We start from the raw sequence: 27,236 nt of genomic DNA, 5'->3' as shown, positions 1-27,236 counted from the left end.
GGTGATCTACCCCCCCGGTGATCTACCCCCCCCGGTGATCTACCCCCCCGGTGATCTGTCCCCCCCGGTGATCTGTCCCCCCCTCCACCTCCCACAGTAAGTAGATTCTTGTAGGCCGGTTGGTGGGATTCTTGGCTCGGTATCGGACGCCTTCGAACGAGGCGAGTGTGCAAAAGTGCGTGACCAACTTGGGGCGTATGTGCGGTCGCCGTTCATTGGGTGGCGGCGAGTCTTGGAGCGTGCGCGGTGCTTTGGAGGCTCGTACGAGTGTGGACGAGTCGTTGGTGTCTCCTTCTGAGCTTTTTGAGTCGAAGGCAGTTCCGCGTAGAACACGTGTGTCACCGGGATTTATAACGTTCGGTCATTGGGTGATGGTGCCTGGTGCGAAGGTGAAGATTCCGACAGCATATCAGAAGATGGGTACGCCATTCCAGTATGCGTCTTTTGCAAAGGAGTATCACGGGGTGTTGCATAATAACCGGGAGTTGCAGCCATGGATCGCACCTCAACGGCGTTGTGAGTACTTTAATACGTTGGACCGATTCATCACGACGATTATTGAGGTGAGCAACAAGGCTGCGGCGGAGCCAGATCGGAAGTTGCGTGTGGAACTAGTTAAGAAGTTCCTGGAGTCGGTGGACGAGTGGCTATTTTGTCGGCGTTGTGTGGTTGCCGCTTCAGAAGGCGTTTTTGGCATGACCGGTATCGCTCTGCCATTCGCTCGCTTCAGCTCAACTGCGGCCTCCGATACTGATTTTTTGATCCGGCCTACCTCACCTACCCAAAGTGCACAAGGTACCATCGGTAACCCGCTCCAAGTCCTCAGAGTCAATGTGGAGGAGGCCAAGGTCTTCAGCAGCCGCCGACGAGCACCTTACCTACTCGTCTTCGAACTCGGAGACCTTGACGAAGACCTCCAAGACGTTCCCATCCACGCACTCCAACGCGCACTAGCCGTCAAACAGAAACAAAGTGAACGTGCTCTACGTAACCAACCTCTCAGCAGCCAAAATACGAGATTACAGAGTTACAAACGAGGCGAAACTGTCGTACTCACTCAACGTCCACGCAGAGACAAAAAACGACGACCCTCTCGAGACACACTTGCGCGCCAACAAACTAAGCATGATACTGCTGCAGACGCCTCGCCCGACGCAGACAAAAGTGAACCAGACCAGACGGTATCAGGGGCTGAAGGTTCTAGAGCTGAAGGTTCTAGAGCTGAAGGTTCTGGGGTCGGTGTCGGTCTAGACATCGTGGGAGACCAAGCGGGTAGCGTGAAGGACGCGGCGGTTGGCGGACTGCGGTCGTCATCTAGTTCGTCGTACTCGTCGGAGATGAGTGAGGAGGAGTCTTCAGTAGACGAGGAGCGAGAAATGGGTGTGATTAACGAGTTCAAATTTGAGTGGAGCAACATGTACGTTTACGATGCAATTTTGACGACGCTCCGCGAACGCCAGTTATACGTGCCGCCCTTTTTGGATCGGCCGTTGACGTCGGAAGAGTGGCAGATCATCAACGATCCAGCGTTGAATACCACTTGCTGTATCGCCTGTTACCCTTCGCTACCCAGTCCGACCATAAACGGTTCGAGTCCGAATCTGGCGGGCGTGGTTTCGAGTACGTCGTCAAGTCCTCGTCCGGCGAGTCCGCAGCCGGGGACAAGTCCTAGTCCGAGGCAGCCGGAGAGAGCAGGCTGTATGTCGGCTGAAGCTTTGCGGCCTGTGAGTCGTTCAATGTATCCCGGTTGTTCCTTCGTCTGTGAATATTGCGGTGGCACGAAAGTGTTTTACGAAGCGATTAAGAACGAGAGTCCTGTCGATCCTATTAAAAGGTCGCTGGGTGTTGGTTCACGAAGAGCGTCGCCGGCGCCGGTGGTGCCGCCATATCCTGAGTCACTGAGTCGGCCAGTGGGATTGTTGGCTACAGGGGGAGCGGTGGTGATTCAGCGCCGTCGTGGGTCGGAGATAAGTCCGAGTGAGAAATTGGGTTCATTGGTGCGTTCTGCGTCTACGGGTCCGAACAAATCGACTGAGGAGTGTCGTTCGACGCCATTGATTGAGGGGGCGGGTGTCCCGGAAAGCAGTACCGGCGGGCCGTATACGGCGAGTGGTTTTTTAGACGTGGGTAAGAAGAGCGAAGCCGGTTCTAGTTCATCTTCACCAGCGCAGTCGACACCTGCAGTCAAGACAGAATTGGACCCAGATCCGGCAGCCGGAAAGTCGTTGGTACAGCTGAAGTTGCCAGATGAGACGCCGGAGAAACAGGCCAAGAGATTGCGACGCGCTATTTGGGGCGAACTCTGGGCAGAAAAAGTAGAACGCATACGCAAAGAGAGCCCCTTCGGCCGATTCAAAACCTGGCGCTGTGGAGCAGTGCTTGTCAAAGGCGGAGACGATGTACGCCAAGAATTACTCGCCTCGCAACTTATTCAAGTCGTTGTACAAGTCTTCAAAACCGCAGACCTACCCCTCTGGCTATACCCTTACGAGATTCTAGTAACGGGTGCCAATTGTGGTATCATGGAATTCGTACCCGATACCCAATCTATCGATGCCGTCAAACAAAAATTCGGTATCGACAGTCTACATAAAATCTTCGAAGCAGCCTTCAGTGACAACCTAGAAAAAGCGCGGAAAAATTTCATAGAATCACACGCAGCATACTCCCTGGTCAGCTACCTATTACAGGTCAAGGATCGACACAATGGCAACCTCCTACTCACCGCCGAAGGCCGCCTACTACATATCGATTACGGCTTCATGCTCACCAACTCACCCGGCTATGTCAACTTCGAAACTTCACCCTTCAAACTATCGGGGGAACTCATGGCCATCATCGGTGGACCTGATTCTGAAAACTTCGAGTACTTCAGGGAGCTCATGGTCCAAGGCTTCCTTGAACTCCGGAAATATTATGAACGAATACTCCTCATCGTTGAAATGATGTTCACGGGTAAATTCACTCCCTTCCCCTACCCTCCTTTCCCCTACCCTCCTTTCCCCTACCCTCCTTTCCCCTCACTCCAACTAATCTTCCCTTTGCAGCGTCAAAAATGCCGTGCTTCTCTGGAAACCCTGAAGCAGCTTTACAAGGTATCAAAGATCGATTCATGATCAATGCTTCACAAAACCAAGTACGTCTATACCCACACCCGCTAGTGAATACCCCCTCACGGTGGTCAATACCCACCCGGCAGTCGAGCCAACATTTCCTCATTCGCCGGCCCGCCGGCCGGCCTTCTGGCTCCCCTTCCCCCTGTGACTGATTCGCATTTTTCTGCAGTGCACAAGCAAAGTTTTAGAATTGATCGATCTTTCGGTCGGCAATTGGCGAACTCAGCAGTACGATGTTTTCCAGCGGTTCTCCAATGGTATTTGGTAAAGGAGAACCTGGCAAGCAAGAAAATGGACTGGTGAACGCCATAGTTGCGCCGAAAAGCCGTCAATTGATCCGCCGCACACGCGTGTGCTGTTTGCTGCAAGACCGATGAAATGTCTCTTTCTCATGTATCTCACCGTTTGGGCGTCAAACTTGCAACATGATCTTATACAAAAGGGGCAACGGCGAAAGTTGGCCGAAACCCAAGTGACGCAACTCCTTAACGAAATTGGACAGAGTAAGCGAAGCGCCGTCCGATTCACTTGCGTCTAGTCCTGCAGAAGTATGAAAAGGATGCGACCGTGTCGGAAAAAATATATCAATGATCTCCTCTTTTAATGGAGTTTCTTTTCGGCGCCATCGAAGACGAGCCGGCCAGCACTGGATGAAACAATATCCCCGCAGGCCCTGGGTTGGTCCCTGGGTTGGTCAACGTGAGACCGATTGGCTAAAAATCGGTGCGGCCGAACGAGCGGTCAGTCGCTAGAGTTTTACCCAACTTATCCAACACATGGCTGGTTTCAGGACATCACTGGTCCAGCATGAGCACGACTGGTCTAGCATGACGTGATTAGTCCGGCACACGACTGTGGGTTTTGTTGTGCGTAATTCCGTCGCATGCTTGCCAGCCATGGTACTGTTTGTACTGTGTCGGCGTTAGAGTATAATTTGCCTTAATTTCATTCTGGTGAAGGCCCGAGTCCTAGCATTTGTCTGGAGAGGTCTCTTTTTCTCAAGACGGTCTGGACTAGGACTGTTGCTTGTGGCGACTGACAGGTAGGGTGTGCCTTCTGTCATGTCTACATTACCGTTGGGTGCCGGTCCGTCGAAGAAAGACAGCTCCGCGTTGTTTGCTGACCGGTAAAAGTTCGTGGGTAGGTTCAGGTAGCGCAGTGTTCGCCAGCAGCGAGCGACGGAGACTGGCACGTCCTCGCCATTTCGTTGCCCGAAGGTGCCCGAGTCTTGGTGTTCTTGGTCTTGTTGATCTGCGGTCGACGGGCTTTGCATCTCCATGTCCGAGCATTCCTCTGTCTCCAAAACCCGGTCCGGTCTTTTGGTAGCACGCCGACTCCCCGCACCTCCATGGCTCCTGTCTCGATGACTCCCGCCCCGATGGTTCGCACACCGGTGGCTTCTGGATCCCACCCGGTGCGGTTTCCGCGACTCCGACGGCCTCTTCAAGAGCCGACGAGCTTCCTCGAACAAGGCGACACTCGCTGTCATCTTATGGTGCACCTTGCGCACACTGGGTTTAGATCCCCAGGTCTCTGGCTCTGGATATGATGGGTCTAGACCTAAAATTCCATCTCCATCTCCAGGTCTCGGACACGGGGTCCTGTCCGGGTTTCGTACAGGGTCTCGTCCAATGCTAGGTTTGCGTTCCCGGGTGTGGTTCAGGTTGCGTTTCCGACTTGGTGTCCAGTTGTAGGAAGGGTTGTGGCCAGTTTTGCGGGTGAAGTTTCAGGACCCGGAGTACGCTGTTGGGGTCACCGGGTACCTGTCTGGCGGAGGTGTGTGTCACCAGGAAGAGTTCTTGCTTTATCATGGTTTGCAGCGCACCAAAGTACTTGATGTGCTGGCCTGCCGAACCGCCTCGCATCGGTCCTGCCCCGGGACCGGCCGCGGGTGTGTGGAGGACGTCTTTCACGTACCACTTCACTAACAGATGATCGATAGTAGGCAAGCCCTGTTCCGCAAGCAGGAAACTACGCAATGACATGTACAGCGCGGCATGCCGGAATTCCTCGAAGGTGAGTGTCGGAAACCGCATGGCCTTTCACTTCTACTTCCCCGGTTCCGCCACCGCTGGGTCCTCCGAGGTGGCAGTTATTGGTGGATAGAGTGGTGCTTCTTTTGATAGTGTAATGGGTAGTTGTAAAGGCTGCTACGGTAAAATAATAATGCGGCGTCGGACGGTAGAAGAGGAGGAGGAGGCAGAGAGCGCGGCAGGGGCGGTGGAGGAGGACGAGTTGGAGGCTGTGCAAGTGTTGGGTATGGGTCCGTTGCGTGTTTCGGTGGAGACAGAGGCGGAAGAGGCGAGGAGTTCTTCGACCAGTTCAGTATGTGAGGACTTAGTTTCGTGTGTATTTACATGGGCACATGGCGGCCATGAGGTGTTCCTAACGGGCAGCTTTAATGACTGGTCGGCGCGAGTGAAAATGGTTAAGGCTGGCCACGAATTCGTGACTGCATTGGAACTACCACGAGGCAAACACTCATACAAGTTCGTCGTTGACGACATCTGGAAGTTCGCACCCGACCAGGAAACTGCCACGGACGAACATGGCTTCGTTAACAACGTCATCGATATCTCGGATCATCAACACTTCCGATGCGTCGATCTACAACCCACACTTACCAATCTCAACTTCTCACAAGACATACCCGAACTCACGGAATATACCTCAGACGCGCCTGCTATTCCCCTCCTGTTCAGCAAAGTCCAGTGTCCCGCCACCCACCCCCCGCCACCCCTCATTGCGCCACTACACGGACTCGCCAACCACATCTACCATGACTCCTCCGTCACCACCGCTATCGGGTAACTACGCTCTTCCCACAGTCACCGCCCCCTCACCATTTGTGCTTCACTACCTTTGCGGTTCACTACCTTTGCGGTTCACTACCTTTGCGGTTCACCCTCTGACCACCACTACCTTTGTGCTTTAGACCACACACTTCCGCGATCTCCATGGTCTTCCGACAGGCCGCGGACCATCGCCAGTGCTACGTCGTGGCCATCCATGCAACGGTCAGCCCACTTGCGAAGAACGCACTGGCCGATAAAGCAGGCGTTTCCCTCATCCCCACAAACGCGTTCAGGAACTTTGCGGAGTCCCACTTTATAATGTAGTCAACTATGGCACTCGCTGCGGTCTTGACTGCCCGAGGCCCCGGCTGTGGTTCTTATCCGCGGGCCTCAGCAAACAGGATACGACAGGTATTGACTGGTCGGCCACAGGTACAGGTACCGGCTAGTCGGCCGCCTGGTCGTCGAAAAATATACATATAGTGCAGCTGCCCGTACGCAGCTCACAAGAATGCAGTTGACGCGGTGCGCGCGTGATATAGGTGCGGCCGACATGGGTGCACGTGACACGGGTGCAGTTGACGTGGGAGCAGGTTTGACGAGCGCATGTGTCAGCGTGTCGACCCACTGCCCGTCAATCACGCTGTCAACTTGCAAAGGATCTTGACTCACTGCAGCGTCCATTGTAGCGGCGGAGAGCCAGCTTTTGCTGCTTTCTCCCTCGTCTTTTTTGGTGGACACAACCACAGAACCGTTTAGCGGCGGTTCGAATCCCTCTCGGTGCGGCTCGACCCCTCCCCGGCCCTCTCAAAAATGTCCACTCCGACCCACTCTTCCGGTAGCAATCCAAAAAAAGGGTAAAACTGTCTGCCTAAACGTCCGGAACGGGTTAGGTCGGATTAGACTGGTCGGTTAGTTGCGAATGGGGTGCCCACACAGAGGGTTCCATTTAGTACGGTGCCATTCAGTATCTATAGGTGTCGGGTTTGTAAGGTCCGTCGGTTGGTACGCCGATGTATTTTGCTTGCTGTTCGGTGAGTGTGGTAAGGTGTGCGCCGAGGCTGGGTAAATGCAGACGAGCCACAGTTTCATCTAGGTGTTTAGGAAGTACGTAAACCTTGTTTTTGTATTCGTCGTGATGTTGCCAGAGTTCCAATTGAGCGAGTACTTGGTTGGTGAAACTGCAAGACATGACGAATGACGGGTGTCCGGTGGCGCAGCCAAGGTTGAGTAATCTGCCTTCAGCTAATAGGATGATTTGTCGGCCATGGGGGAACACCCACCGGTCAACTTGCGGTTTGAGGTTGATTTTTTGGGCTCCCATTTTCTCGAGTGCGGCCACCTGGATTTCGTTGTCGAAGTGCCCGATGTTGCCAACAATAGCGTTGTGCTTCATCCGAGCCATCATCTCGCCTGTGACGATGTCACGGTTACCGGTGCATGTGACAAATAGGTCCATTTCTTCCACGACGTCTTCCAATCGTACCACTTGGTAACCCTCCATGCAGGCTTGCAGAGCACAGATGGGGTCCACTTCCGTGACAAAAACACGTGCGCCGCAGCCCTTGAGGGCCTGAGCGCAACCCTTACCTACGTCACCGAAGCCGCACACCAGTGCCTTTTTGCCTCCGATCATGACGTCAGTCGCCCGCATGATGCCATCTGGTAGCGAGTGGCGACAGCCGTATATGTTGTCGAACTTGGACTTGGTTACGCTGTCATTGACATTGATGGCGGGGAAGAGCAGCTTGCCCGCCTTAGCCATCTCCGCCAATCGGTGGACCCCGGTGGTTGTCTCTTCGCTCACACCCTTGAGCCGATTGGCTATGGTGCGCCAACGTGTCGGTTGACTCTCGAGTGTGCTGGCGATAAGTGCACGTAACCCCCGTTCATCTTCCGACTCCGCTGTGCTCGGATCCAATCTGACACCCGTGCGTTCGAAGTCAAGCTCAGCCTGCACCCCCTCGTGAATCAGCAGCGTCATGTCGCTCCCGTCGTCCACTACCAGTGTAGGCCCCATTACACTACCATCTGCCGCCACTCCCCAGTCCAACGCCTGCGCCGTGCACCACCAGTACTCCGACTGCGTCTCACCCTTCCAAGCGAACACTGCTGCCTTTCCACCCTCCTGGACAGCCGCCGCTGCGTGGTCTTGGGTAGAGAAGATGTTACACGAACACCAACGAACCGCAGCACCCAACGCAGCCAACGTCTCAATTAACACGGCCGTCTGTACCGTCATGTGCAAACTCCCCGATATCTGCGCACCCGCCAGCGGTTGCGTCGTACCATACTGCGCGCGCAACGCCATCAGCCCCGGCATCTCGTGCTCGGCCAACTCAATCTCGGCTCGGCCGAAAGCCGCCAGCGACGCGTCTGCGACTTTCCCCGCACACGTCGGACTCGCGCCTGCACCCGTGCTCGTGGCCAAAGTCTCCGCTCCAACCACTGTTGACGAGCCAGGCTTGGTAGGACTGCTCGCCGGCGCAGCGGAGCAGGGAGTCGGGTCAGTAGTAACTACGGCAACCATTTTTCGCAAAAGTTACAAAAAGAGGTGCAGAACATGCGCAGATGGTGAATAAAACGACCCCTCCTCCACAGGCCTCTGGCGCCTGGCTCAAGAGCGAGCCGCTCTCGCCAACGTTGTCGACCACGAGCACGCCGCGTTGGCCCCCGAACGCGAGCGGTGAAGAGGCGAAGCCCCGTTCGCCCCGCTCTACTGCGCCCCTGGCGGCTGTACCGGAGCGGGATTCGAACGCGGGACCTACCTACCCGCCCTTCCGTGAGGGCGTGGGCCTACGTTTTCCGCGGGTCCGGAAGCTCGCCGCTGTATTGTGTGGTATTGGGAAGTCCGCCACCTCCTCGCTCTCTTTCGATGAGCTGTGTTGGTGGGCTGTTTGCCGCGGCCGCGTCGAGGCCTGGGTGCACCACCACTGGCAGCTCTGTCCCGTGCTCGCACAACGCGTGGGCGACGATACGCCGCTGCCCTGGGACCAACACCAGGTACTCACCTTCGTCGGCTCCAATGGCGAGTACTTGACTGAACGGAGGGGCGTCGTCACCTTCGACAACTACCTCCTCGTCCACCACCGTCTCCGCAAACTACCCGCCCCCCTCACCCGGGATTTGCCGAGCGTCACCACCTTCACCGTCTCCACCTACCTCTACCTACTCTTCTGCACACAACCCTTCCGCGACCGACCGTGTCCCTGCAACCGACGATCGAGCGACGATTCCCAAAGCACTGACGGAGGCCGCACAGAACGGGCGGGCCATGCGCTCTCGTGGCCCCACGCACCGGAAGCTGCGCTGCTTCTGGATGCGACTCGCGGCGGCCAGGAACACACTCGCTGCGACCCCGTCGTCTATGGCTGCGATCCCGCGGCCTATCGCGAGGAGGCCAACTGGGCCCCCTGTTCTGAAGACCACTACCCCCCACAAGGCCGCAACCTTTCAGAAGACCCCAGTCTATCAGAAGACCACAATCTATCAGAGGGCCTGAAGGACCGAGATTGGAAGGACCGAGATTGGAAGGACCGAGATTGGAAGGACCGAGATTGGAAGGACCGGGATTGGAAGGACCGGGATTGGAAGGACCCGAGCCTGTCGCAGGATTGTCGTGGAGGCCGGAGGAGAATTGACAATGTAGTTAGCACGGAGCCGGAGGGCGGCGATGCCTATTATCAGAACTCCCGCAAGAGGAACTGCTGCAAGTCTCTGGAACAAGCCTCTCTCGAACAGAACTCTTTCGAACAAGACTCCCTCGCGTCGGAGCGAGAGCCGGAAGTGGTGATTTTCCAGCACGGTTTGTTGGAGTCATCGATGTGTTGGGTCCTTGCGTTGTGGAGTGCCTTGGGGGACGTGCCTACGCTGGACATCACGGGCCGTCTGTGGGGAGTGTGCTTCTGTTGGATCTTGGTATGGAAGTGGCTATGGGAGTACGGACTGCGGCAGTACCGTTGCCTCCGTCCCACTTACGACCGCACGCTTTCGCGTGCGCGCTACCGCTGGAGCCTGCCCCTGCGTTTGCTCGAAGAACGCCCCCACCTCCATGTCTGGATGACCAACACGCGCGGCAACGAGTTCTGCGTAAACCTCAATACCGAGACTAACCGCCCTATGGGCTTCCGTCCACTCGCCTTCAAGGATCTCCGCCGCCTCTTCCGCATCTACTGGGACGAAGACTGGACCCACGTCGATTCCAGCGTGCTCGATTGCGAAGCCATCTATCAATGCATCTATGAACCCCCCGGACAAGCGTCTCTCCGCAAACGTCCAACCCGGGGCCCACTCGTCGTCGGCTTCAGCCAAGGCAGCGCCGTCTTTTCCCTCAACGCCGCCCTCAAGTACCACTTCGCCCACGTCCTTCCGGCGCCCCTCCTGACCTTCTCGCCCCAAGACGACTTCTCCGCCACCGCCACCGCCGTCTGGGACTGGCCTCAGACCGCACCACCGGGAGCCTCCGGCCCCGCCTCCGGCGGAGCTTCCGCCACCGACTTCCCCTCGGCCTTCCCTCTCCCCTCGGTCGCGGCTCAGCGCGAGGTCCCGACCACCAACTGTCTCAAACACGACGCAGAAGGCACGGTCATCAAGCCCGACCCACCCCCGACGGCGGCCGCCAACCCGTGGACCGCCACGCACGCGCGTGTGCTCCGTCGCACAACCGACAAGCAGCGCCGCCGACGCGGGAAACTGCGCCAAGTGCGCGCAGCCAGCGGCAAGGCCGCCCTCCCGCGCACGCATTCCGTGGAGAGCGTGGCGTCTGCGCCACGACCCGCGCACCGTGAACCGCACCCCGACGGCGCCTGGGCTGCGGCACCTACGGCACGCGCGGCCCCGACCCCCAGAGCCGACGAGTCGCCCGACGAGGCCGCTCCGCCGGCCCCGGACGAAGCTGTTTCCGACGCGGCTTACCGAGCCCCACCGCCATTCCGGGCGCGGTTGTTCGGATCTTCGACGCCGTCCTCATCGGCGCCGGGGTCCTCGTCAATGCCTGAGTCAGGACCTAGTGCGGAGCCGGAATTCGATGAAAGCGCGGCAGAGTCGTTCGGACCGGGACGGCGGGCGAGCGCGGGTTGTTCGGAGATCTTTTCGGAGCCGCGCGCTACGCCGTTGGTGTTCCCGACGGGGCTGGTGATGCTGAGCCCGCCACTGGTGATCCGAGCGTTCGCGCTCGAGAGTCTTAGCGGACTAACTGATTTCGTGCGCGGTCGCGTCTGCACCGCCACCTGGGACTACCTCCATTGGATCGTACTCGGCACCGAACTGCTGCAGGCTATGCTGCACGTCCGTCTCGGCTTCATCGGACACATCTTTGTCCGCTTCGTACTCGGCTTCAACCTGCTCCCGCTACATTCACGCGTCGCCGACCTCGCCTACCGACTCACCCCCGCGGGAATGACCACTCGCCGCAACATGCGACTCTGGAAAGATCTCATGGACGGCCGCCACCTCCTCGGCGAGAAACTGGTCTACAACGCAGATTCCCGCGCCTTCATCCAACAACACTGGGCACCCGCAACTAGCCCGACCGGAGCCCCCGCAGGGCCCAGAGACGCAGCCCCCCCTGGCGACCGAGCCGCGCCGCCGGAGAAGCTCAACGTAGGGAAGCTGGTCACTCAGTTCGCGCCCATCAAGATCTATGCAGGCCTCGAAGACAACATCGCCGACACTGGTAAGTCCCTCCTCCCCTCTCCTTTCTGGCCTCCCTCAACCCCTTGCGGTCTCCCTCCCACCCGTTTCCCTCTCCATCCGTTTCCCATCAGTGAGGGGCATGGAAGCCTTGCTGGAGCGGTGTGTGGGGCTCACAGAGACGCGGCTGCTGGACCAGCGTAGCGAGTCAGCAGCGCGTCGGTGCTCGCTGTACGAGGCGGTGGGCGGCAGGCCGGCGCGCATCCAGATGAATCTGGTGGCTGGCAGCAGCCACTGCGATCTCCTCTGGCCGGCTGTGGCGCAGCTGAAGGTGCATGATGCCATCATGCAGGACCTGCAGGCTATTTTAGACGCACGCAACCCTTTTGAAAAATGATGCTCCTCAGGGGCTCCGTCGTCTGCACGCCAGACACAGAGTGAGGATCCCCCCGGACAGGCCCCACACCCTGGACAGGGCACACGAGCGGGATACCACACCGTACCACCAGACAACACACACCACCAGACCACCCACCCAACCACCGTATGGGATAGGCAGCACCAGTGGTGATCACGAACAGATTGCGTGGCAGTGCGGGCGAGAAAGAAGCGCTGTTGGGGAGTACGTCGCCAAGTTGGGACGAGGAGGCGGCTTTGAAGGCTGTGAGTCGCGGCGTCGTGATACCGTCAGGTTTGGCGTCTCACGAGCACATGTTGGGGCCGACGGCGGAGGACCAGTCTTCGAAGTGGAAACGTTGGTGTTCGATTGCGTTCCATCGGATGAAGAACGAGTTGTTGGCATCGCCGAGTGCAGGTGCGTTCATTGACACGGAGACGCAGGAGATCAGCATCCTGAACGAGCGTAAGGGCAGTCGCGAGTGCGGCGCCGCTGGTGGTGAAGGCGATTCGAGCTGGCAGTGGCTGGGTGCATATCAGGACTGGCTGTTGGTGGCGCTGGTGGGCGTAGCGACGGCCGTCTGCGCTGCCTGGATCGGTTTCGTGGCCGAGCATTTGTCCGACCTAAAGTTCGGCTTCTGTCGAGGCCTACCGTGGCTGAATCGCGAACTCTGTTGCGGTTCACCGGCTGCAGTGGACATTTACGGAAACAGCTGCCGTCCCGTGACCAAGTTCAAACCCAACATGCTGACCGACCTGGGCCCTGCCGGCATCCTGCAAGCTGCCGGCATAGCACCCGACGTCGGCGCCGACCTCTCGGCCGCCGTCGGACACACCGTGAACCAGAGCGCTACCTGGTTATCCTGGTCTGCGCTTATTGCCGGCGAAGCTGGACTCTGGATCGAGCATCTCGACTGGGTGATGTACGTCAGCATCGGCACCTTCCTCGCGTACGCCGGCGGCGTCCTCGTCCTGGCACTGGCCCCCGCAGCTGGAGGGTCCGGCATTCCCGAGGTCAAAACGGTCCTCGGCGGCTTCTGGCTCAAACGCGTCATGCATCCCTGGACCCTCATCGTCAAAACGCTGGCGCTCGCGCTCTCCGTCGCCTCCGGCCTAGGTCTGGGCAAAGAAGGACCCATGGTACACATCGGCGCCGCCTGGGCGTCGATTCTTTCCTACCGACCCAGCGCGCACACGCGTGTGCACACGCGCGCGCCGAAAAATTACTCCGCCGAACCGAGCAAAGTCAACGCGCTAATCAGCGCTGGCAGTGCCGCGGGTGTCGCCAGCGCCTTCGGCGCTCCCCTGGGTGGCGTCCTCTTCGCCCTGGAGGAGGTCTCCACCTACTTCCCGCCGAGTACGCTGTACAAGACGTTATTCTGTGCCGTGGTCTCGGCCGTCGTACTCAAAAACGTCTCCGGCGCCCGCAGTGGCAACGGTACCATCTTCCAACTGGACACTCTCGGCGGCTCCTGGGGCGTCAAAGAAATACCCATGTTCCTCGTCATCGGCGTCCTCGGAGGTGTCGTGGGCGCCATTTACATAATTGCATGCAAACACCTAACCCTCTTCCGAATCAAGTGCCGTAAGAAAGAAATCTCGTAAGCACGCCCCCCCCCCCCCCCGGCCGTTAAGAACCGGACTTGACTCGATCAGCCCGGATACAGATGACTCAGGGAGATCACTCAGGGGATCCCTCAAAGGGGGGCACAGATGGAGTCGTTCTTGCAGAGTACCGTTCTTGTCGTTTATTTACGGAGGCGATGGGTTGCGTGAGCTATGTTTCGTGGGCTTCTTGGCGAACGTGTTTAACTACGCGTGTCCGATCTTGCGCGTGTCTTCAATTTTTTGTATGTCGCAATTGTTCTCGAGATGTGGCCAGGTGGATCCTACGACGGGTGCGGACATATTCGGTTTGTGTGCTCGTACGGGCGTAACTGGCGAGGAGTTGTTGACAGTGCCGAATGTGGAAATGGTGACGCCGATCGACTTTGATGTTGCCTTGGGGCCGGTGGGCCACAACACGAGTTTGTCTTTGATGTTGCAGTTGTTTGTGGCATTCTCTGTGTACGGTGTGACTGCGTGGTTGACCTACGGCACATGTGTACCGGCTGGCTTGTTTGTACCGACGTTAACAATGGGGAGTTTGTTGGGCCGTATCATCGGACATGTGACGATTGGATTCCAGACGTATTGGCGTTTTATGAAGTGTGTTGACTGCATCCACCCGGGAGCCTACAGTTTATTGGGTGCTATTGCAGTGCTAAGTGGTGTTAGCCGCATGACGGTGTCTATGGTCGTGATTGCGTTCGAGATGAGCGGCGGATTGGCCTACATTGTGCCTTACATGCTGGTCACACTTGTGGCTAAGGGTGTTAGCGAATTTATTACCGAACCCTCCATCTACGACGACGCCATCGAGATCAAACGGCTCCCCTTCCTGCACATGACCCCACTCAAGTCCGATCACCAAATCGCCTTTGGTCTTCACGCGCGCGACATCATGACCGCCCAAGTCGTCTGCATCAGCCTCGCACAACAGTGGACCGTCCGTTGGATACTTACACTCCTTACCGACTTCACCTTCTCCCACTACCCCGTCGTCAGCGACATCGACAACCGCATCGTCAAAGGCGTCGTCAGCGGCAAGGAACTTCGCGCGGCCGTCGCCAAGATTAACCTCGCTGTAACCGCCACCTCCTTCACACAGCATTGGGTCCACAACATTGGGTCCACAACATTTGTTCATTTCAGTCTTTGGAGTACGGCCAAATCCCGGTCTCCTTTACCGCCGCCGACAGCGATGGCTCCGCGTTGGACTTTAGCAATTTGGTCCACCCTGTTCTGATGATTGCCCACCCCGACAACAATCTTAGTCATATCCACCACTTGTTTGTGCAACTCGGACTCAGCTACATGATTTTTGCGGAAGAAGGAAGACTCGCCGGAGTTCTCAGCAAAAAGGCGTTCCTCGCTAGGCTGGAGAAACTGAGGCACTAACTACGCTCTAATTCAGCCGGTATGAGTGGAGGCAGTCTATGTGATGCCTACACTGCCCGGTCGTGCAATCCATCTATTCTGATGATGCCGCCTGCTGTGTAGGTCGTTTACGGGAGCACACCAAGTCTTGAGTCGACCTCGGAGAACTAGGCAGAACAAGGCACTAAAAATATAAGAAGACGACCACACAGGTCATGTTATCCTAAAGAGGAGAAGTTTAGTTGTGTCTGTACAGCAGTTACGTTCTTTTGTCCTTTACCCTCGTGCTCCCCCCCCCCCTCCTCGCGGGCCATCTTCGCGTGGGCGATCTTCGCGCGGCCGCAAATGCTCACCTGGCTTCCATGTTGATAGGCCAGTCTGACCAGCGTCTTCGCTGCCGTGTCGGCGTCCCGGGCCTTGTACCACTGGTCCACTACCGTGGCCGCAGCCTCCTCCGTTAGCACATCCCAAATCCCGTCTGAAGCGACGATGAGGCAACGGTCCTGAGGAGTCAGCCGGCGCACCATCGCGTGCGGCTCCGCTACAACCAAGTTCCCGGTCTTGAGCGGGCGGTCTCCGAAGGCTCGGGATACAGCCAGCGCCACGGCTCCTCGGTCCAACTTGGGCTGGAAAAGGAACAGTCGCGATGAAGCACAGAGTTGTGAGACGCACACCCACAAGTGTGAGGCGCACACTCACAAGTGTGAGGCGCACATCCACAAGTGTGAGGTGCACACTCACAAGTGTGAGGCGCACATTCACAAGCGTGAGCCGCACACTCACACGTGTGAGGCACACATTCACGTGACCTGGTGAGTGACTGATCTTACTGATGGGCCAGCAGGTTTAGGGAACACCCGAAAGCATCCTCGAATACACTTTACTATTCCTCCAACCTCTTCTATCCGCTTTTTTTCGGCCTCCTCTCCCGGCTTGTGGTCCACTGAGAGTCTCTCAACGTCCTAGAAGCGTCAAGTTGCGGAAGGAGGTGTCCGGTGGGTGCCAATGGATTAGCGTGAGTCGATGGTGTGCACGAGCCTTACAAGTTTTCCGTGTCCTTCTTTCTTGACTAGGACGACGCGCGTGTCGCCCACGTTTGCGACGGCCATGACGTCCCCCAGGATGACAGCCGTGGCACAAGTGGCTCCCGCCCTGGATGTCCGGAACAGCCGAAGGAACTCACAGTCTACCTTGAGATAGCAATCTTTTACACACTCCCTCAACTTGCCGAAAATGTCAGCGGCCGGCGACAGGTATTTCGACGACAGGTCTTCTACCGGATCGGCCTGCAAACTGTCCCGCAACACTTCGCCACTGGCTCCCCCAATGTTTTGATTTTCGCTCTCTCCAGGCGCAACTTCCGCCTTATCCCCTTCCGCCTTATCCCCGTCTCCAGTGTGGTGGTCCTCACTCCCGTCTCGGTCCACACCTCGAACCGGATCCACAGCTGATGTCGGGTGCCCAGCAGGCCTGCAATTCTCGCCGTCGCAACCGTATTCTCCAGAGTACTCACAACTGCACACGCCGACAGGAACTGTTCGAGCCGGAGTGTCACTGACAGGCTGGTCGCCCGCGGCCGCAGCACTGGCCGCCTGGCGCCGGTCGGCGTCGTTCGGCACATGCTCGCTTTTGAACAACTTCCGGCACGACGGATCGGACGGCGGTATCTGCAGCGCTCGCTTTTTGGGCGTGGCCGTGGGGGCCGTGGCGAGAAGCTTCTGGATGCACCGCTTCAGCTCCAAAGGCAGTCGGTCTGCCACGAATTCGGCCGTGGTCGCCCCCACGTGGCCGTCTGCCACCAAGACAGCGGAAGACCTGACGTCCGCTGACGGCAGAAAGCTCTCGGCCAATACGGCAAACCGGTCTTCCTGCTGCTCCCGAACTCCCTGCATCGTGGATGTCCCGAAAACAGCTTCAACTCCTAGGCTGGAGGTCTTCTCCGCCGCGCTCCCGTTCTTTTCCATCTCATTTTCATCTGTCTGGCAGACGCAGTCCTTCATGCCCAACACGCGACTGGCTGGCTGGGTCACGCCCGGCAGGAAGGCCTCGAAGTAGAGCTGCCCTTCCCGGGAACACAGCCACGGAGTCCCTTCGCGTTTCCAAAGCCCCCGCTCGCCTGCCGGCACCCAGTCACTCCCCATTTTTTAACTGCTTTCCGCCTCTATCTGACAAGCCTCCAACAACATATGGACCGTTCGCTCAGTCTCTAAACGCATCCTAATCAAATGTCCCATATCGGACTCCCGTGCCCTTGATGCCCCCCTGCGACTTGATGTGAGTCTCACTGGTCCGCGTGTGAGTCGCACCAGTCCGAGTGTGAGTCGCACGAGTCCAAATGTGAATCGCACGAGTCCGAATGTGAACCACACGAGTTTAGGTGTGAGCTGCACGGGTGTGCAGGACCTACTTGACAAGACAGGCGTGCTGATAAGCACGTTTTAGCCCTTGACCCATTTGAAAGTCCTCGGAGCAGACGTAGCGTACATAATCGAGGGGAGAAACGATTCTGGGTGGTGCAATGACAATTTTGGTACCGTTGATGTGGGGGTGGTGGAAGATGGCGCTGCGGTGGTGGCCGGGCGCGGCGCTGCTGCCGAGGAGGCTGGTTGCGGACGCGTCGGTGGTGACGCAGGAGGACTGGACAGCACTGTGACCGAAGCAGGTGCCGGCTCGATAGGCCCAGCCGACGGTGGAGGAGATGGTCCACTGCAGCTGCAGACTTGTGTCGTGGAGCATCTGCCGAATGGTGTACATCGTGTTGATGAGATCGCGACCCGGAGTCCCGAGCAGCTGGTCGCGGGGACAGCCGGGTTCCAGGTGCCCCTCGTCCAGCAGCCAGCAGCGGCGCTCGTCGTCCCTGAGGACAATGCCCCACAAGCTCGCCAGCGGCTCCTTGCCGTGGTGGGAACAGCTAGCGGCAGCCGCAGTGTGGATGGGTGTCGGTTGCAAAATGTCGCTGCACAAACAGGTCAAGATCGCACTTGTCATCGTCGTCTCCGGGCACGTTCTGCAACAACACATTGAGAGTGACGACCAAACGGGGGCGACCAAGCCGGGGGAAGGGGTTTACTTGTAATTCATTACGACCAGCTGGTCCGGTCTGAATTGGTTAGTTAGGTTCAGCTGTCTTCCCGACAGGTTATAACTCTCGAGGAGAGTGATGTCTCCGAAGAGAGACGAAAGAAGATCCAGCAAACCTTTCCTATCTTTTTGTCGCATATTGTACCACTACCAAGCACGGGTAAAGGGCAGGGCCGAGGGCAGGACGGAAGGCAAACAGGTCAACAGCATGAATGGGTCAACGTATGAGGTGGAGAAGCTGACCTTGTGTTTCCGTCGGATTGTAGCGATGATCTGCAGCATGGTCTCGTCATCCTTTCTAAAATCGTCTTCACCCGTGTCTGCGTTGAGCGTGAGCCAGCCAGCGATGATGCAGTTGGCTTCCGAGGCGTAGATAACAGTCGGCACGCATTTTAAGTGGAGGAGTCCTTTACACACACCGTACTGCAAAGGGGCGTCAAGTGGATCGAACGCGGGTCAAACGAAGCCTCGGTGGTGTGCCCGGTGGTGTGCCCGGTGGCATCTTACGTTGAAATAGAGGCTCGACCGGCGGCCGTGGATGGCCAACACAGATTTGCCCCAGAGGAGGCCGAACTGGTGAGCAAACGAAAAGACCTTTAAGTTGGGAGTGTCCGCTGCCAAGATTGCCTCAGTCACGTATTCCAAACACCTACTCAATACTGGATCAAGACAAGGGGGACGGACACTGGGCTAAGAAAGCCGGGAGAGGGTGGGAGCGTATGGGCGGCCATCATCGAGACCATGGTTGGCACTGTAACACAAGGGTGATGATTACTTGATGAGTTGTCTGTGGTACTGAATGATGCAGTCCTTGGTGTTCCAGTAGGTGTAGCTGTAGACGGCCGTGCTTAGAGTCCCGCCATGATTGCTCTTCTGTGACTGCAGCAGGACCTCGCAGAGGCGGTCTAGCGCGTTCGACTCCAGATATACAGATAGCGCCTTGCTCCAGAGCTGCACGCGGTGGAAGTCGTAGCCGTGACTCTTGACGTCCTTCTTCCACAAGTCCAGTCCCAGCTTCCGGTCCAACTCAGATGCTACTGCCGCGTATTCCGTTATCGACGTCTGAGGGGAGGGAGGTTGCGGCTTACCGGGAGGGTATTGGGGGGGGGGGGGGTACCAAAGGGGCTGGTGTGCGGGGGGTGGGTGGAGGTACCAAAGGGGGGGGGTACGGTGTGATTCAGCTTTGCCTTAAGTTTACGGACGTGTTTGTCGTTGTAGAGGCAGACGAGCAACGCGATCTGAAGCGAGATGATCACGGTGCAACCAACTGTGCCGACGCAGAGCAGGCCCAGTGGCAGCAGCACCGACGCTTTGAGCAGCCAGACGCCTACCAACATCCTTCGTTCGTTCCCAAAATAAGTTTGCCCCTTGACCCTCAGACAGCTGCTGTTGCCGGCAAGTCTGATCACTCGCGCCTGCCAGCATTCGGTCGCAGGACAGCAGTCAGTTGGTCCAGTCAAGTCATCGCGGTCGGCCGAGTCGCTGCCGGGTGCGTTCCCTGGGTCACTTCTTTCGGTCTATTAGTCGAAGTCTGCGGCTTGCCGGACGGCGTGGAGTACTTCGTCTTGTGCGAGTGGGCACTGGCGCAGTTCTGCGAGGTAGAGCGCGGCGTCTGCGGTAGCGTCCAGACCGCGTAGGCGGAGTCGTGCGACGTAGGCGGTGAGTGCGGCGACGGCAGCGCTGGCGGTGAGCGGCGTCTGTGCGGCGGGCGCGAGAGCACCGCCATCTAGGTCGCAGAGAAGGAGCATCAGAGTGTGTGTGGGGACGAAGACGGCGGCAAACACGAGCAAAGCGGCGCCGCGAGTGGCCCAGCGCGCCGTGCCGAGCAGCGCCAGGATGGGGCTCTGCTGAGCCGCAGCGGTGGCCGCAACGGCGTCTGCTTTTTGCACCGCGCGCGTGAACGAAGTGTCTGAATCGAATGCAAACTCCACCAAATTCCCCTCGTAGTTCCAGCGGTCCATCGCCTCCGCAAACGGCGAGGCGGGCGCCAAGATGTCGGCAACCCACCCACACACTCCTGTCGCTCGCTGCACTGCCGCCACTGCCCATACCGATCCCACCCGGTCACACACCTCCTGCACCGCACCCAGCCACAACTCCGTCCCCCCCAACTCCGGCGCCGGCGCCAGGCCGGCTGCGCCCGCCTGGACTGCCGCGCAGTCCTCGCAACCTGCGCCGCGGCAGCTGGGCCGGCCGCAGCCGCTTTCCGAACTTCGGTCGGTCGCGGGCGGAAGCTGGGAGTGCTTGACCACGGCCATGCAGACTGCGCGGAAGGCGGTTACGGCGCAGTCCATGATGCTTAGACCGCAAGCAGCAAGCAGCAGCAGCTTGAAGAACGCGCGCCGGTCAGCGAAGCGCGCAACCGTTTCCAGCGGCTGGATGCGGAGCCCGCCATTTGGGTCGAGCGTGAAGTCGATCATTGGCGCCTGTGAGGTGTCGAGTGCCGTCTGCGAGAAGCAGAATGCCGTGATGACCGAGTAGGCCACACCGAGCAGCAGCAACTGCGCCGCCGTGACATACATTTCCGCCTCCTTGCGGCGCGTCTCCAGCATGTCCGCCAGTCCCTCAAGCAGCCGTTCTGCCCGGCCGATGCGCAGGCGTGCGACTTGGTGAGTGCTGAGCAGGCCCGCTGTCGCACCGAGACAGAGCAGCGCGGGCAGCATCTGTGTGCGCGGGTAGGTGAGCAGCACGCGCAGTCCGTGCGTGCCCAACAGTCCAGCGGCTAAAAGGTAGCTGTTGCTACCGAACAGGCGCGGGTTCGAAACAAGCCCTACCCCCAGTATATACGAGAGCACACAACCCACCACCGCGGCCGCCGCGCAGACCGGCGCCGTGTGCACAATTGTCGAGGCCACCGAACGCAGCCAGGTGGCCCGAGTCACGCGCGCCTGCAACTGACTGCGCAACACACCCGCCTTGGGCACACAGTAGCCGCCTGAGTTCGCCTCAGTCGCATACAGCGGCGAACGCACAGAATGCAGCAACGACACCAGCGCCAAACTCTTACCCACATTCACGGCACGCGCGTCCGAAATCGAAATGTACGCCTTCTTCGCCACGTCCTCCTCGCCCGGACACCGCTCCACACACATCGGTCGCTCTGTCAACAGCTGCAACCGCGACCCATCCTTCGGGTCCAGCGGGTAATACACATATGGCAGGTGGGACACCGGCCCGTCCCAGCCACATGCATAACCGTGATAATTCAGCGGATGCGACAACGCCGCAATCCGCCCCTCAAATGACGAACTCACCAACATGTAGAACAAGCCCACCACGCATCCAATCATCAGGATCACTGACAACTGGTCGCAGCGACTCTTGACACGCTCAGACATGTCCACGCTCTCCGTCCCACTCGAATACTTCTCGTATACCGCCGGACCCACGGGCCCGCCACCCGCCAGCGGACCGCCGCCGTACCGAGCAGGCACCTGGCGGTATACTCGTGGCGCCACCTCGTACTCGGACATTCGGTACAACGGCGCAGGGCCGCCGTACGCAGCCGGCGCCTGCCTATACAGCGGCTGTTGCACGCCTGCTTCGGAGACACCGTACACCGTCTCCTCCATCGCGGGGTTGGGGTACATCATTGATTCCCCTGCGTAAGGCACGTCGCTGTATCCGTTGTGCTCCAAAGTGTAGTCATTCATTTTTTCAAATGAACCTCACAAAGGAAAATTGGTGATATATAAGAAAAAGTCAAAATCGTTGGCTCTGGTCTTCCAGCAAGCGGTTCACTTGGCTCTCGTTGTTTGTCACCGTGTACCACAGTAATTTCAACCTCTAAAACAACAACGCATGACCGGCCACTGACGGAACGTGAGTCTCACAAACCCTGTGTTGCCGCCGCCACATGGCACCGAGCTTTTCGTGCGTCCCACGACAATCGCTGTCAGAGATATTACGTTTATATACTGCTTGCTTATGATGCCAGCAATGTTTTTGGCCGTGTCCAGAAGTATATTCTTCACCGCCTTCCACACGGGGAGCTGCTTCCTCCAGTTACTCCTTGAGAAATCTTTCACACTTATTTCCGGCAACGTGATGTGCAACTGGTTTATGTTCAAAGATGCCGCCACAATCCTGTTTAACCTCGGCATACCTATTGCATTCGCGGATAATTCTATAGGAATTGAGCTCAGTGTGAGGTTGTGGATAGAAAGCTTGTTAGTCACTATTGGCAAAGACAACATATGCAGCATTTCCTCCGCTACTTGCTTGGACTTCCAAAGAATATAATCATCATACACCGGTCTCATTAGAGACTCTTTAACTTGCAACAACACACCTACAGGAACATGCAGAGAAATGCACGTGTGTTGTTTCAATCCAAGCACGAATTCGTTCACGTACACCAGACGGCGCATCCGGTCGAACACGACGTCTAACCGCACCGTAATCTCTCCGTTCCGTCTCCGATTCTGTTTTTCGCGGTCGTTCTCACGAGCGCGCAGCATCTGTTCATGACGGGCTCTTATCTGGGAACCGAGCACATGTGATCCAGCTGTTTCATCTGGACTGAGGTGACGGAGTTCGATTCTATCCGTGAGTTCCGAGGCACTGCGGTCAACGCCAGGCACAAGCTGAGGGCTGTCGTGCAAGCTAACGCTGACGAGGGGGGCAATTCCATCTGACCGGTGAACCAGACTGGATCCGTCCGAGGTCGAGGAGAGCACCAAGTTGGATCTGTTGTGTCTCGCGCGTTCGTTCACTGTATACTCTGCGGCGTCGCGTTGAGGTCTTGGCTCGAAGTTGGTGGGTCCGCTGGTGTTGCTCATGCTGTTTCGCGGTTCGTGCGTCGCACCACCACTGGTTTCAGTCGTGAACTGCGGGTGGTGCGACTCAACAAAGAAGCGTCGGGGTGAGTCGGAGTGCCCGTCGGTAGTTTGGCAGCAGCTGGACAGATTCTTGAGTAGTTTCGGTTTGTGGGACTCCTTTAGTTTGAGCACCAGGAGGGACTTGATGCTTTCGGTGAACAAGGAGACGGTGAGTCCGCCAAGCTTGAGGTAATTGAGCACGGCGCGCTCCTGTTGATTGGCGGCCGCGTTGACGAGCATCCACTTGGTCTTGTGGTGATGCATGGAGCGCACGAGTCTGCGGGTGTCGGTCTCGTTGAGTCGATTGGCGATGACCGCGTGCAGGACGCGCAGGTAGTCGGAAACGAGGGTGTTGAGTGTAAAGAGGTGCAGCTGGAGACTGGCGTTCTGGCAGCAAATCTCGATGCCGCCGACGCTGCTGACCCCCTCTTCTGCTGTGCCGTGTGTTCCCGCCTCAGTGGGGGAGAGTTGTCCTGTCGGGAGCGGTCCCGACTCCGCGGCCGGTCTAGCGGTAAGTCTATTCGGGTCTCCGCCTAGGTCGGTCTCGCCGCCTTGGTCGGTCTCGCCGCCTTGGGGGGCCTCGGCGCTGGTGCCGTGGCTGACGGTGGAGAGGTCTTTGTCGGAGAGGGCGGATTGGAGGAGTTGGGCGGCGTCGTCGGTGGTGAGTCGTCGTGGGTCAGCATAAAGGCAGAGACGGAGGCGGGTGAGGTCGAGGGTGAGTTTGGTGCCCTTGCGGAGCGCCTTGAGAAGGTTAGTTTGCGCCTGGGGGTCATAGGCATTCCGGAAGGTGAGGACGAAGGCGCCGCGGCGCAAGACACTCTGAAGACAGTGGCCGTCTGCGAGGAGGCGGCGTACGTGCTGTAGACGCGCGTCCAGCGGGCCACCGGATGCATGTGTGCGAGCGTCGAGGCTCTGGTGCGCCAGCCAGTGCATCTGGGTGGTCGTGAGGAGCACCGTGTACTTGTCCGACTTCGTCCCGCTCAGATGCGCCTGCGAAAACAAGTAGTTCTGCTGCACTTTGTTCACAACCACATTCGACGCACGCAGGAGTGCTGGCAACAGTCTCGTTGAGAGCTGCACACGCAGGCACCCGGCCGCGTCCACGACCGCGGCGAAGCCGCCGCGTGGCTCCGCGGGCGCGCTGGCGACGCTGGCCTGTTCGTAGAGCTCTGCGCGCGACGGCACGGCCGTCGTGCTCTGTCGCAACAGCCCCAGCCCAAGTCCCAACGGCCCGGTTCCGGGCCCCGGTCCCGGACCAACCAGGCCAGGACCAGGACCGAGTGGGCCAGCAATGCTCGCGAGTAGCGAGTAGAGCAGCGCGTCTTTGAGCACCAGATACAGCGTCTCCTCCGCGTTGCTCGGACCTAACCCCGCGTCCGGAACCGCCACCGTCGCGTCCATCCCGGGTCCAAGAATCCGGATCAGGTCGCGCGCAGCCGCACCAGTCCCCAGGGTTAGAGCTCCTGCCGGCAGCGGCGCTTCGCCGCGCCGTCCGAGAAGTCCGCCGCAAAAGAGGTCCGTCTTCGACTCCGGCTCGAGCAACGCCGGCGAGGCCGAGCCCTCGTCTACACGCAGCACCGCCGCCGTCTGTTCTGGCGCCAGCAGCGAAGCCGGCAAGTATGGCTCCGTCTCGCCCGGCGCAATCAACACATATGGCGGCAGCGTCGCCGTCGCGCGCGGTGCGCGCGCGCGTGGCGCGCAGAAGATCGTCGAGGGCACCGGCGCGAGCGCCGCGCTCGCGGAGGGCTCCTCCGCCAGCACGCTGCCCGCCGGCGAGGAGCGCGCAAGTACCGCGCTCTCCGCGTCGGCGCCGTCGCGCGCCTGTGCAAACGCGTGTGCACGTTCGTTTGCGCCCGGTTGGAAGACCTTCAGCGTGTACAGCCGGGTGGCGTTGCAGATGTAATAGCTCTGGGCGGGTTGTGCATCCTCGATGAGCACGGTGGTCATGGCAGAGAGCGCGCTTTCACTTGCAGAAATGCGCAGAAACGCGGCGTAGTGGTGACCCTGAAGGTAACCCAGCGTCTGCGGCACAGGACCAAGATCGCAGAGACGCACTCCATTGACCTTCTCCAAGTCCACCATCACGTAGAGCCAGTCGTCGGTGAGTCGCGGCTGCGTCTCTGTCTCGTCGCGCGGGTCCAGCACCAACGGGTCTCGTGGAAGCAATACCGGCAACACGGAGTTGCTGGGCAGCGTCAACAACTGGCCCTTGTACTGCAACGTCAGCGCGCGGCTGCGCCGGTTTAGCACCCAGTACTTCGGCACCACCTTGACCGTCGACGAACGCAGAAACGCCGGCCCGCACGCGGCCGGGGGGTACAACTCTGCGAAAGACTCCGGCAACCGTGCTCCCACCGATACGGAACAGTACTTGAGCGCGTTGGGCGACCCCGTGTCCACGTAACAACGCACCCGCGCCACGCCCGTTGCAGAATTCACAGCCGACGCGGTGGCGGGTGCTGGACCCGGAGCGAGACCGGAAACGACACTGCGACCCGAAACAGCATTCCGACCACCCCAGCCACCGAGAGGGCCGAGGTCCAGAGAGTTGGAGAAGGGGTATACGGCCGCGTCTTTTGCGGCGTCGTGTGTGAGTATGGCGAAGTGGTTGCCCATGCGTGTGCGCAGTTCCACTTTGTGCGTCTGTGCAAAGAGGTCTGCGGCGGTGAAGGCTACGGAGTGCTCGTAGGTAAGTTCGGGTGTGCGCGGCTCGCGGCTGACGGTGGCGAAGCAGAGCAGTTTTTCAATGGTTTCGCGGCGTCGTTCTTCGTTGCGCGTGCGAGCATTGGTGATGACCGGCGCACGCACGTCGGATTCGAGTTCGGCGCCGTCGGTGAAGACCAGTAGGTCGTCTGCGCCGAGTGCGAGCAGACTGGCCTTATGGTGCGTCTGACGCACAGGTAGGTCGACCGGCGCACGCTTCACCAAACGCGCGGCCAGTCCAGGTTTCGCACGACGTCGGCGCAAAATCCCTAGACACGCACCCGTGCCGGCCCACTGCGAGATCACCAAGGGCGCGTGTAACGTCATCACCAACGCCGATCGTGCCGTCCTCGTCGGGTCTGCGAAAACTGTGACAACCGCCTGCAACGCTACGAAGTTTTGTTCGTCGTAAATCGTCACCGCCGTCTCCTCCAACCGACCCACTACCGCCTCGCCTGGCAAAGACCCAAGCCGGGGCTGCGAACCAAGTCGAGACGGCCCATTCCCCACCCCCCTCTGGACGTCCACGCCACTCTGGGCATTTACTCCGGCCACTCCTCCAGCCTGGGCTTGGCCTCTCGCCTCCAGCGGCTGCGCCCAGACGGCGAAAACACCCGTCCCGCCTCGATGCACGCAGAATTGACGGCCTTCAAATTGCTCCGACCGACTCAGGTTTAGGTATAAAGGCAGTGCCGGCGCTGAATGAGAATACTCCAACTGCCGACACAGCAACGCCGGCGGCTCCTCGTCCACCGCGATCCAAACGGGGAACGGCAGGCAGTTGAATACGCGAAGCATCGGCAACAACGTCACACGCACACGCGGCACCGTCACCCACGCGCGAGGGTCCGTCGTGTCCAAACTCACGCTGCCTAAACTCACGGCATGCACCAGCTCGGTTTCGACGCGCGCCACAAAGTGTGTGCACTGCAGCACTTGCTCCGCCGGGTCCGCTGGGCCGCGAGTCTTCTCCTGCTTCACAAACACGTGTTCCATTGCACGCGCGCGCGGGAACGGCACACGCAGCGCCAGCGGCGCCGCCTGTAACGAAAACTTCTCCGCAGTCGTCAGCAGCGCTAACTCACAGCCCAACCGACTCACGCGATCTGCGCCCAAACTGCACACCGTATACGCTGCAACCGGCGACTCGCGCATTCCCGACTCGGACGCGTAACTCACGCCGCTCGGGAACCGGCGCCCGCTGGAGGCCGCTAGGTCCGACAGGAACAGGTCGCCCTGTCCCGTGGGGGGCTTGGTTGCGAGCGGAGAAGCCGTCGCGGACTTGGTTTTCATCGCCGAGACGGGCCCGGCAGGCCGGGGCACCGTTATTTGCACTGGTGTGCCTGCCAAATGCCCGGCCTGCCAGTCCGCCTTGGAGTTAATCTCCACGATGGCCTTCTCAGGCGCCTCGAACTCGATTACGTCCTCCAGGTCCAGCGGCCGCGCACCGCCGGTGGCCACCGGGCCAGTTATGGGACGCACGAAAGCGTGTGCGCGTTCCAACCGCAGATTTATGAGACTCACGAGTGGCTCCACGGTCCACTCAAACGGGCCCTGGTTCCGCAACAGCAGGTGGGGGTAGCAATCCGCGTCGCCGCGGACGTCGGTGAGGTCCGAAGAGCGTCGCGAAGAGCCGTTGAACGAGCTCATCCGCTTACTCAGCCGCTGCTTCCCCGAACCGCCCGATACCGAGCCGGGCGCTGGAGCCGAGCCGA

The 27,236-nt window shown here is 59.0% G+C and overlaps 10 protein-coding genes across 10 annotated transcripts; 4 read left to right on the top strand and 6 right to left on the bottom strand.

Annotated features, from left to right (window-relative positions):
- Positions 1 to 371: 371 nt before the first annotated feature.
- Positions 372 to 3,116, top strand: GNI_038930 (putative phosphatidylinositol 4-kinase; the record flags this gene model as incomplete). Its single annotated transcript, XM_011131074.1, has 1 exon — positions 372 to 3,116. One exon carries the CDS (start codon positions 372 to 374, stop codon positions 3,114 to 3,116), a length of 2,745 nt encoding a protein of 914 aa, XP_011129376.1.
- Positions 3,117 to 5,246: 2,130 nt separating this feature from the next.
- Positions 5,247 to 5,927, top strand: GNI_038920 (carbohydrate-binding module family 48 protein; the record flags this gene model as incomplete). The annotated part of the gene is made up of 1 exon (XM_011131073.1): positions 5,247 to 5,927. The coding sequence occupies one exon, from the start codon at positions 5,247 to 5,249 to the stop codon at positions 5,925 to 5,927; it is 681 nt and encodes a 226-aa protein (XP_011129375.1).
- Positions 5,928 to 6,875: 948 nt separating this feature from the next.
- GNI_038910 (adenosylhomocysteinase) lies at positions 6,876 to 8,441 on the bottom strand (the record flags this gene model as incomplete). The annotated part of the gene is made up of 1 exon (XM_011131072.1): positions 6,876 to 8,441. One exon carries the CDS (start codon positions 8,439 to 8,441, stop codon positions 6,876 to 6,878), a length of 1,566 nt encoding a protein of 521 aa, XP_011129374.1.
- A 41-nt stretch (positions 8,442 to 8,482) lies between these two features.
- On the top strand, positions 8,483 to 11,939 carry GNI_038900 (hypothetical protein; the record flags this gene model as incomplete). The annotated part of the gene is made up of 2 exons (XM_011131071.1): positions 8,483 to 11,585; positions 11,677 to 11,939. The coding sequence occupies 2 exons, from the start codon at positions 8,483 to 8,485 to the stop codon at positions 11,937 to 11,939; spliced, it is 3,366 nt and encodes a 1,121-aa protein (XP_011129373.1).
- Positions 11,940 to 12,253: 314 nt separating this feature from the next.
- GNI_038890 (chloride channel, protein ClC) lies at positions 12,254 to 14,938 on the top strand (the record flags this gene model as incomplete). Its single annotated transcript, XM_011131070.1, has 3 exons — positions 12,254 to 13,539; positions 13,670 to 14,624; positions 14,693 to 14,938. The coding sequence occupies 3 exons, from the start codon at positions 12,254 to 12,256 to the stop codon at positions 14,936 to 14,938; spliced, it is 2,487 nt and encodes an 828-aa protein (XP_011129372.1).
- A 989-nt stretch (positions 14,939 to 15,927) lies between these two features.
- Positions 15,928 to 17,058, bottom strand: GNI_038880 (protein phosphatase 2C; the record flags this gene model as incomplete). The annotated part of the gene is made up of 1 exon (XM_011131069.1): positions 15,928 to 17,058. One exon carries the CDS (start codon positions 17,056 to 17,058, stop codon positions 15,928 to 15,930), a length of 1,131 nt encoding a protein of 376 aa, XP_011129371.1.
- Positions 17,059 to 17,320: 262 nt separating this feature from the next.
- Positions 17,321 to 18,136, bottom strand: GNI_038870 (hypothetical protein; the record flags this gene model as incomplete). The annotated part of the gene is made up of 2 exons (XM_011131068.1): positions 17,321 to 17,774; positions 17,988 to 18,136. 2 exons carry the CDS (start codon positions 18,134 to 18,136, stop codon positions 17,321 to 17,323), a joined length of 603 nt encoding a protein of 200 aa, XP_011129370.1.
- A 633-nt stretch (positions 18,137 to 18,769) lies between these two features.
- GNI_038860 (putative patatin-like phospholipase domain LELG-00944 protein) lies at positions 18,770 to 19,335 on the bottom strand (the record flags this gene model as incomplete). The annotated part of the gene is made up of 2 exons (XM_011131067.1): positions 18,770 to 19,060; positions 19,330 to 19,335. 2 exons carry the CDS (start codon positions 19,333 to 19,335, stop codon positions 18,770 to 18,772), a joined length of 297 nt encoding a protein of 98 aa, XP_011129369.1.
- Positions 19,336 to 19,518: 183 nt separating this feature from the next.
- GNI_038850 (putative transmembrane protein) lies at positions 19,519 to 21,651 on the bottom strand (the record flags this gene model as incomplete). The annotated part of the gene is made up of 1 exon (XM_011131066.1): positions 19,519 to 21,651. The coding sequence occupies one exon, from the start codon at positions 21,649 to 21,651 to the stop codon at positions 19,519 to 19,521; it is 2,133 nt and encodes a 710-aa protein (XP_011129368.1).
- Positions 21,652 to 21,777: 126 nt separating this feature from the next.
- Positions 21,778 to 27,171, bottom strand: GNI_038840 (hypothetical protein; the record flags this gene model as incomplete). Its single annotated transcript, XM_011131065.1, has 1 exon — positions 21,778 to 27,171. One exon carries the CDS (start codon positions 27,169 to 27,171, stop codon positions 21,778 to 21,780), a length of 5,394 nt encoding a protein of 1,797 aa, XP_011129367.1.
- Positions 27,172 to 27,236: the final 65 nt, after the last annotated feature.

Source organism: Gregarina niphandrodes, assembly GCF_000223845.1.
Source record: "Gregarina niphandrodes unplaced genomic scaffold scaffold00005, whole genome shotgun sequence".
In the NCBI taxonomy this organism is placed as follows: Eukaryota; Apicomplexa; class Conoidasida; order Eugregarinorida; family Gregarinidae; genus Gregarina; species Gregarina niphandrodes.
The sequence above is the reverse complement of the archived record's forward strand: the minus strand, read 5'-3'. Positions and strand labels throughout refer to the sequence as shown.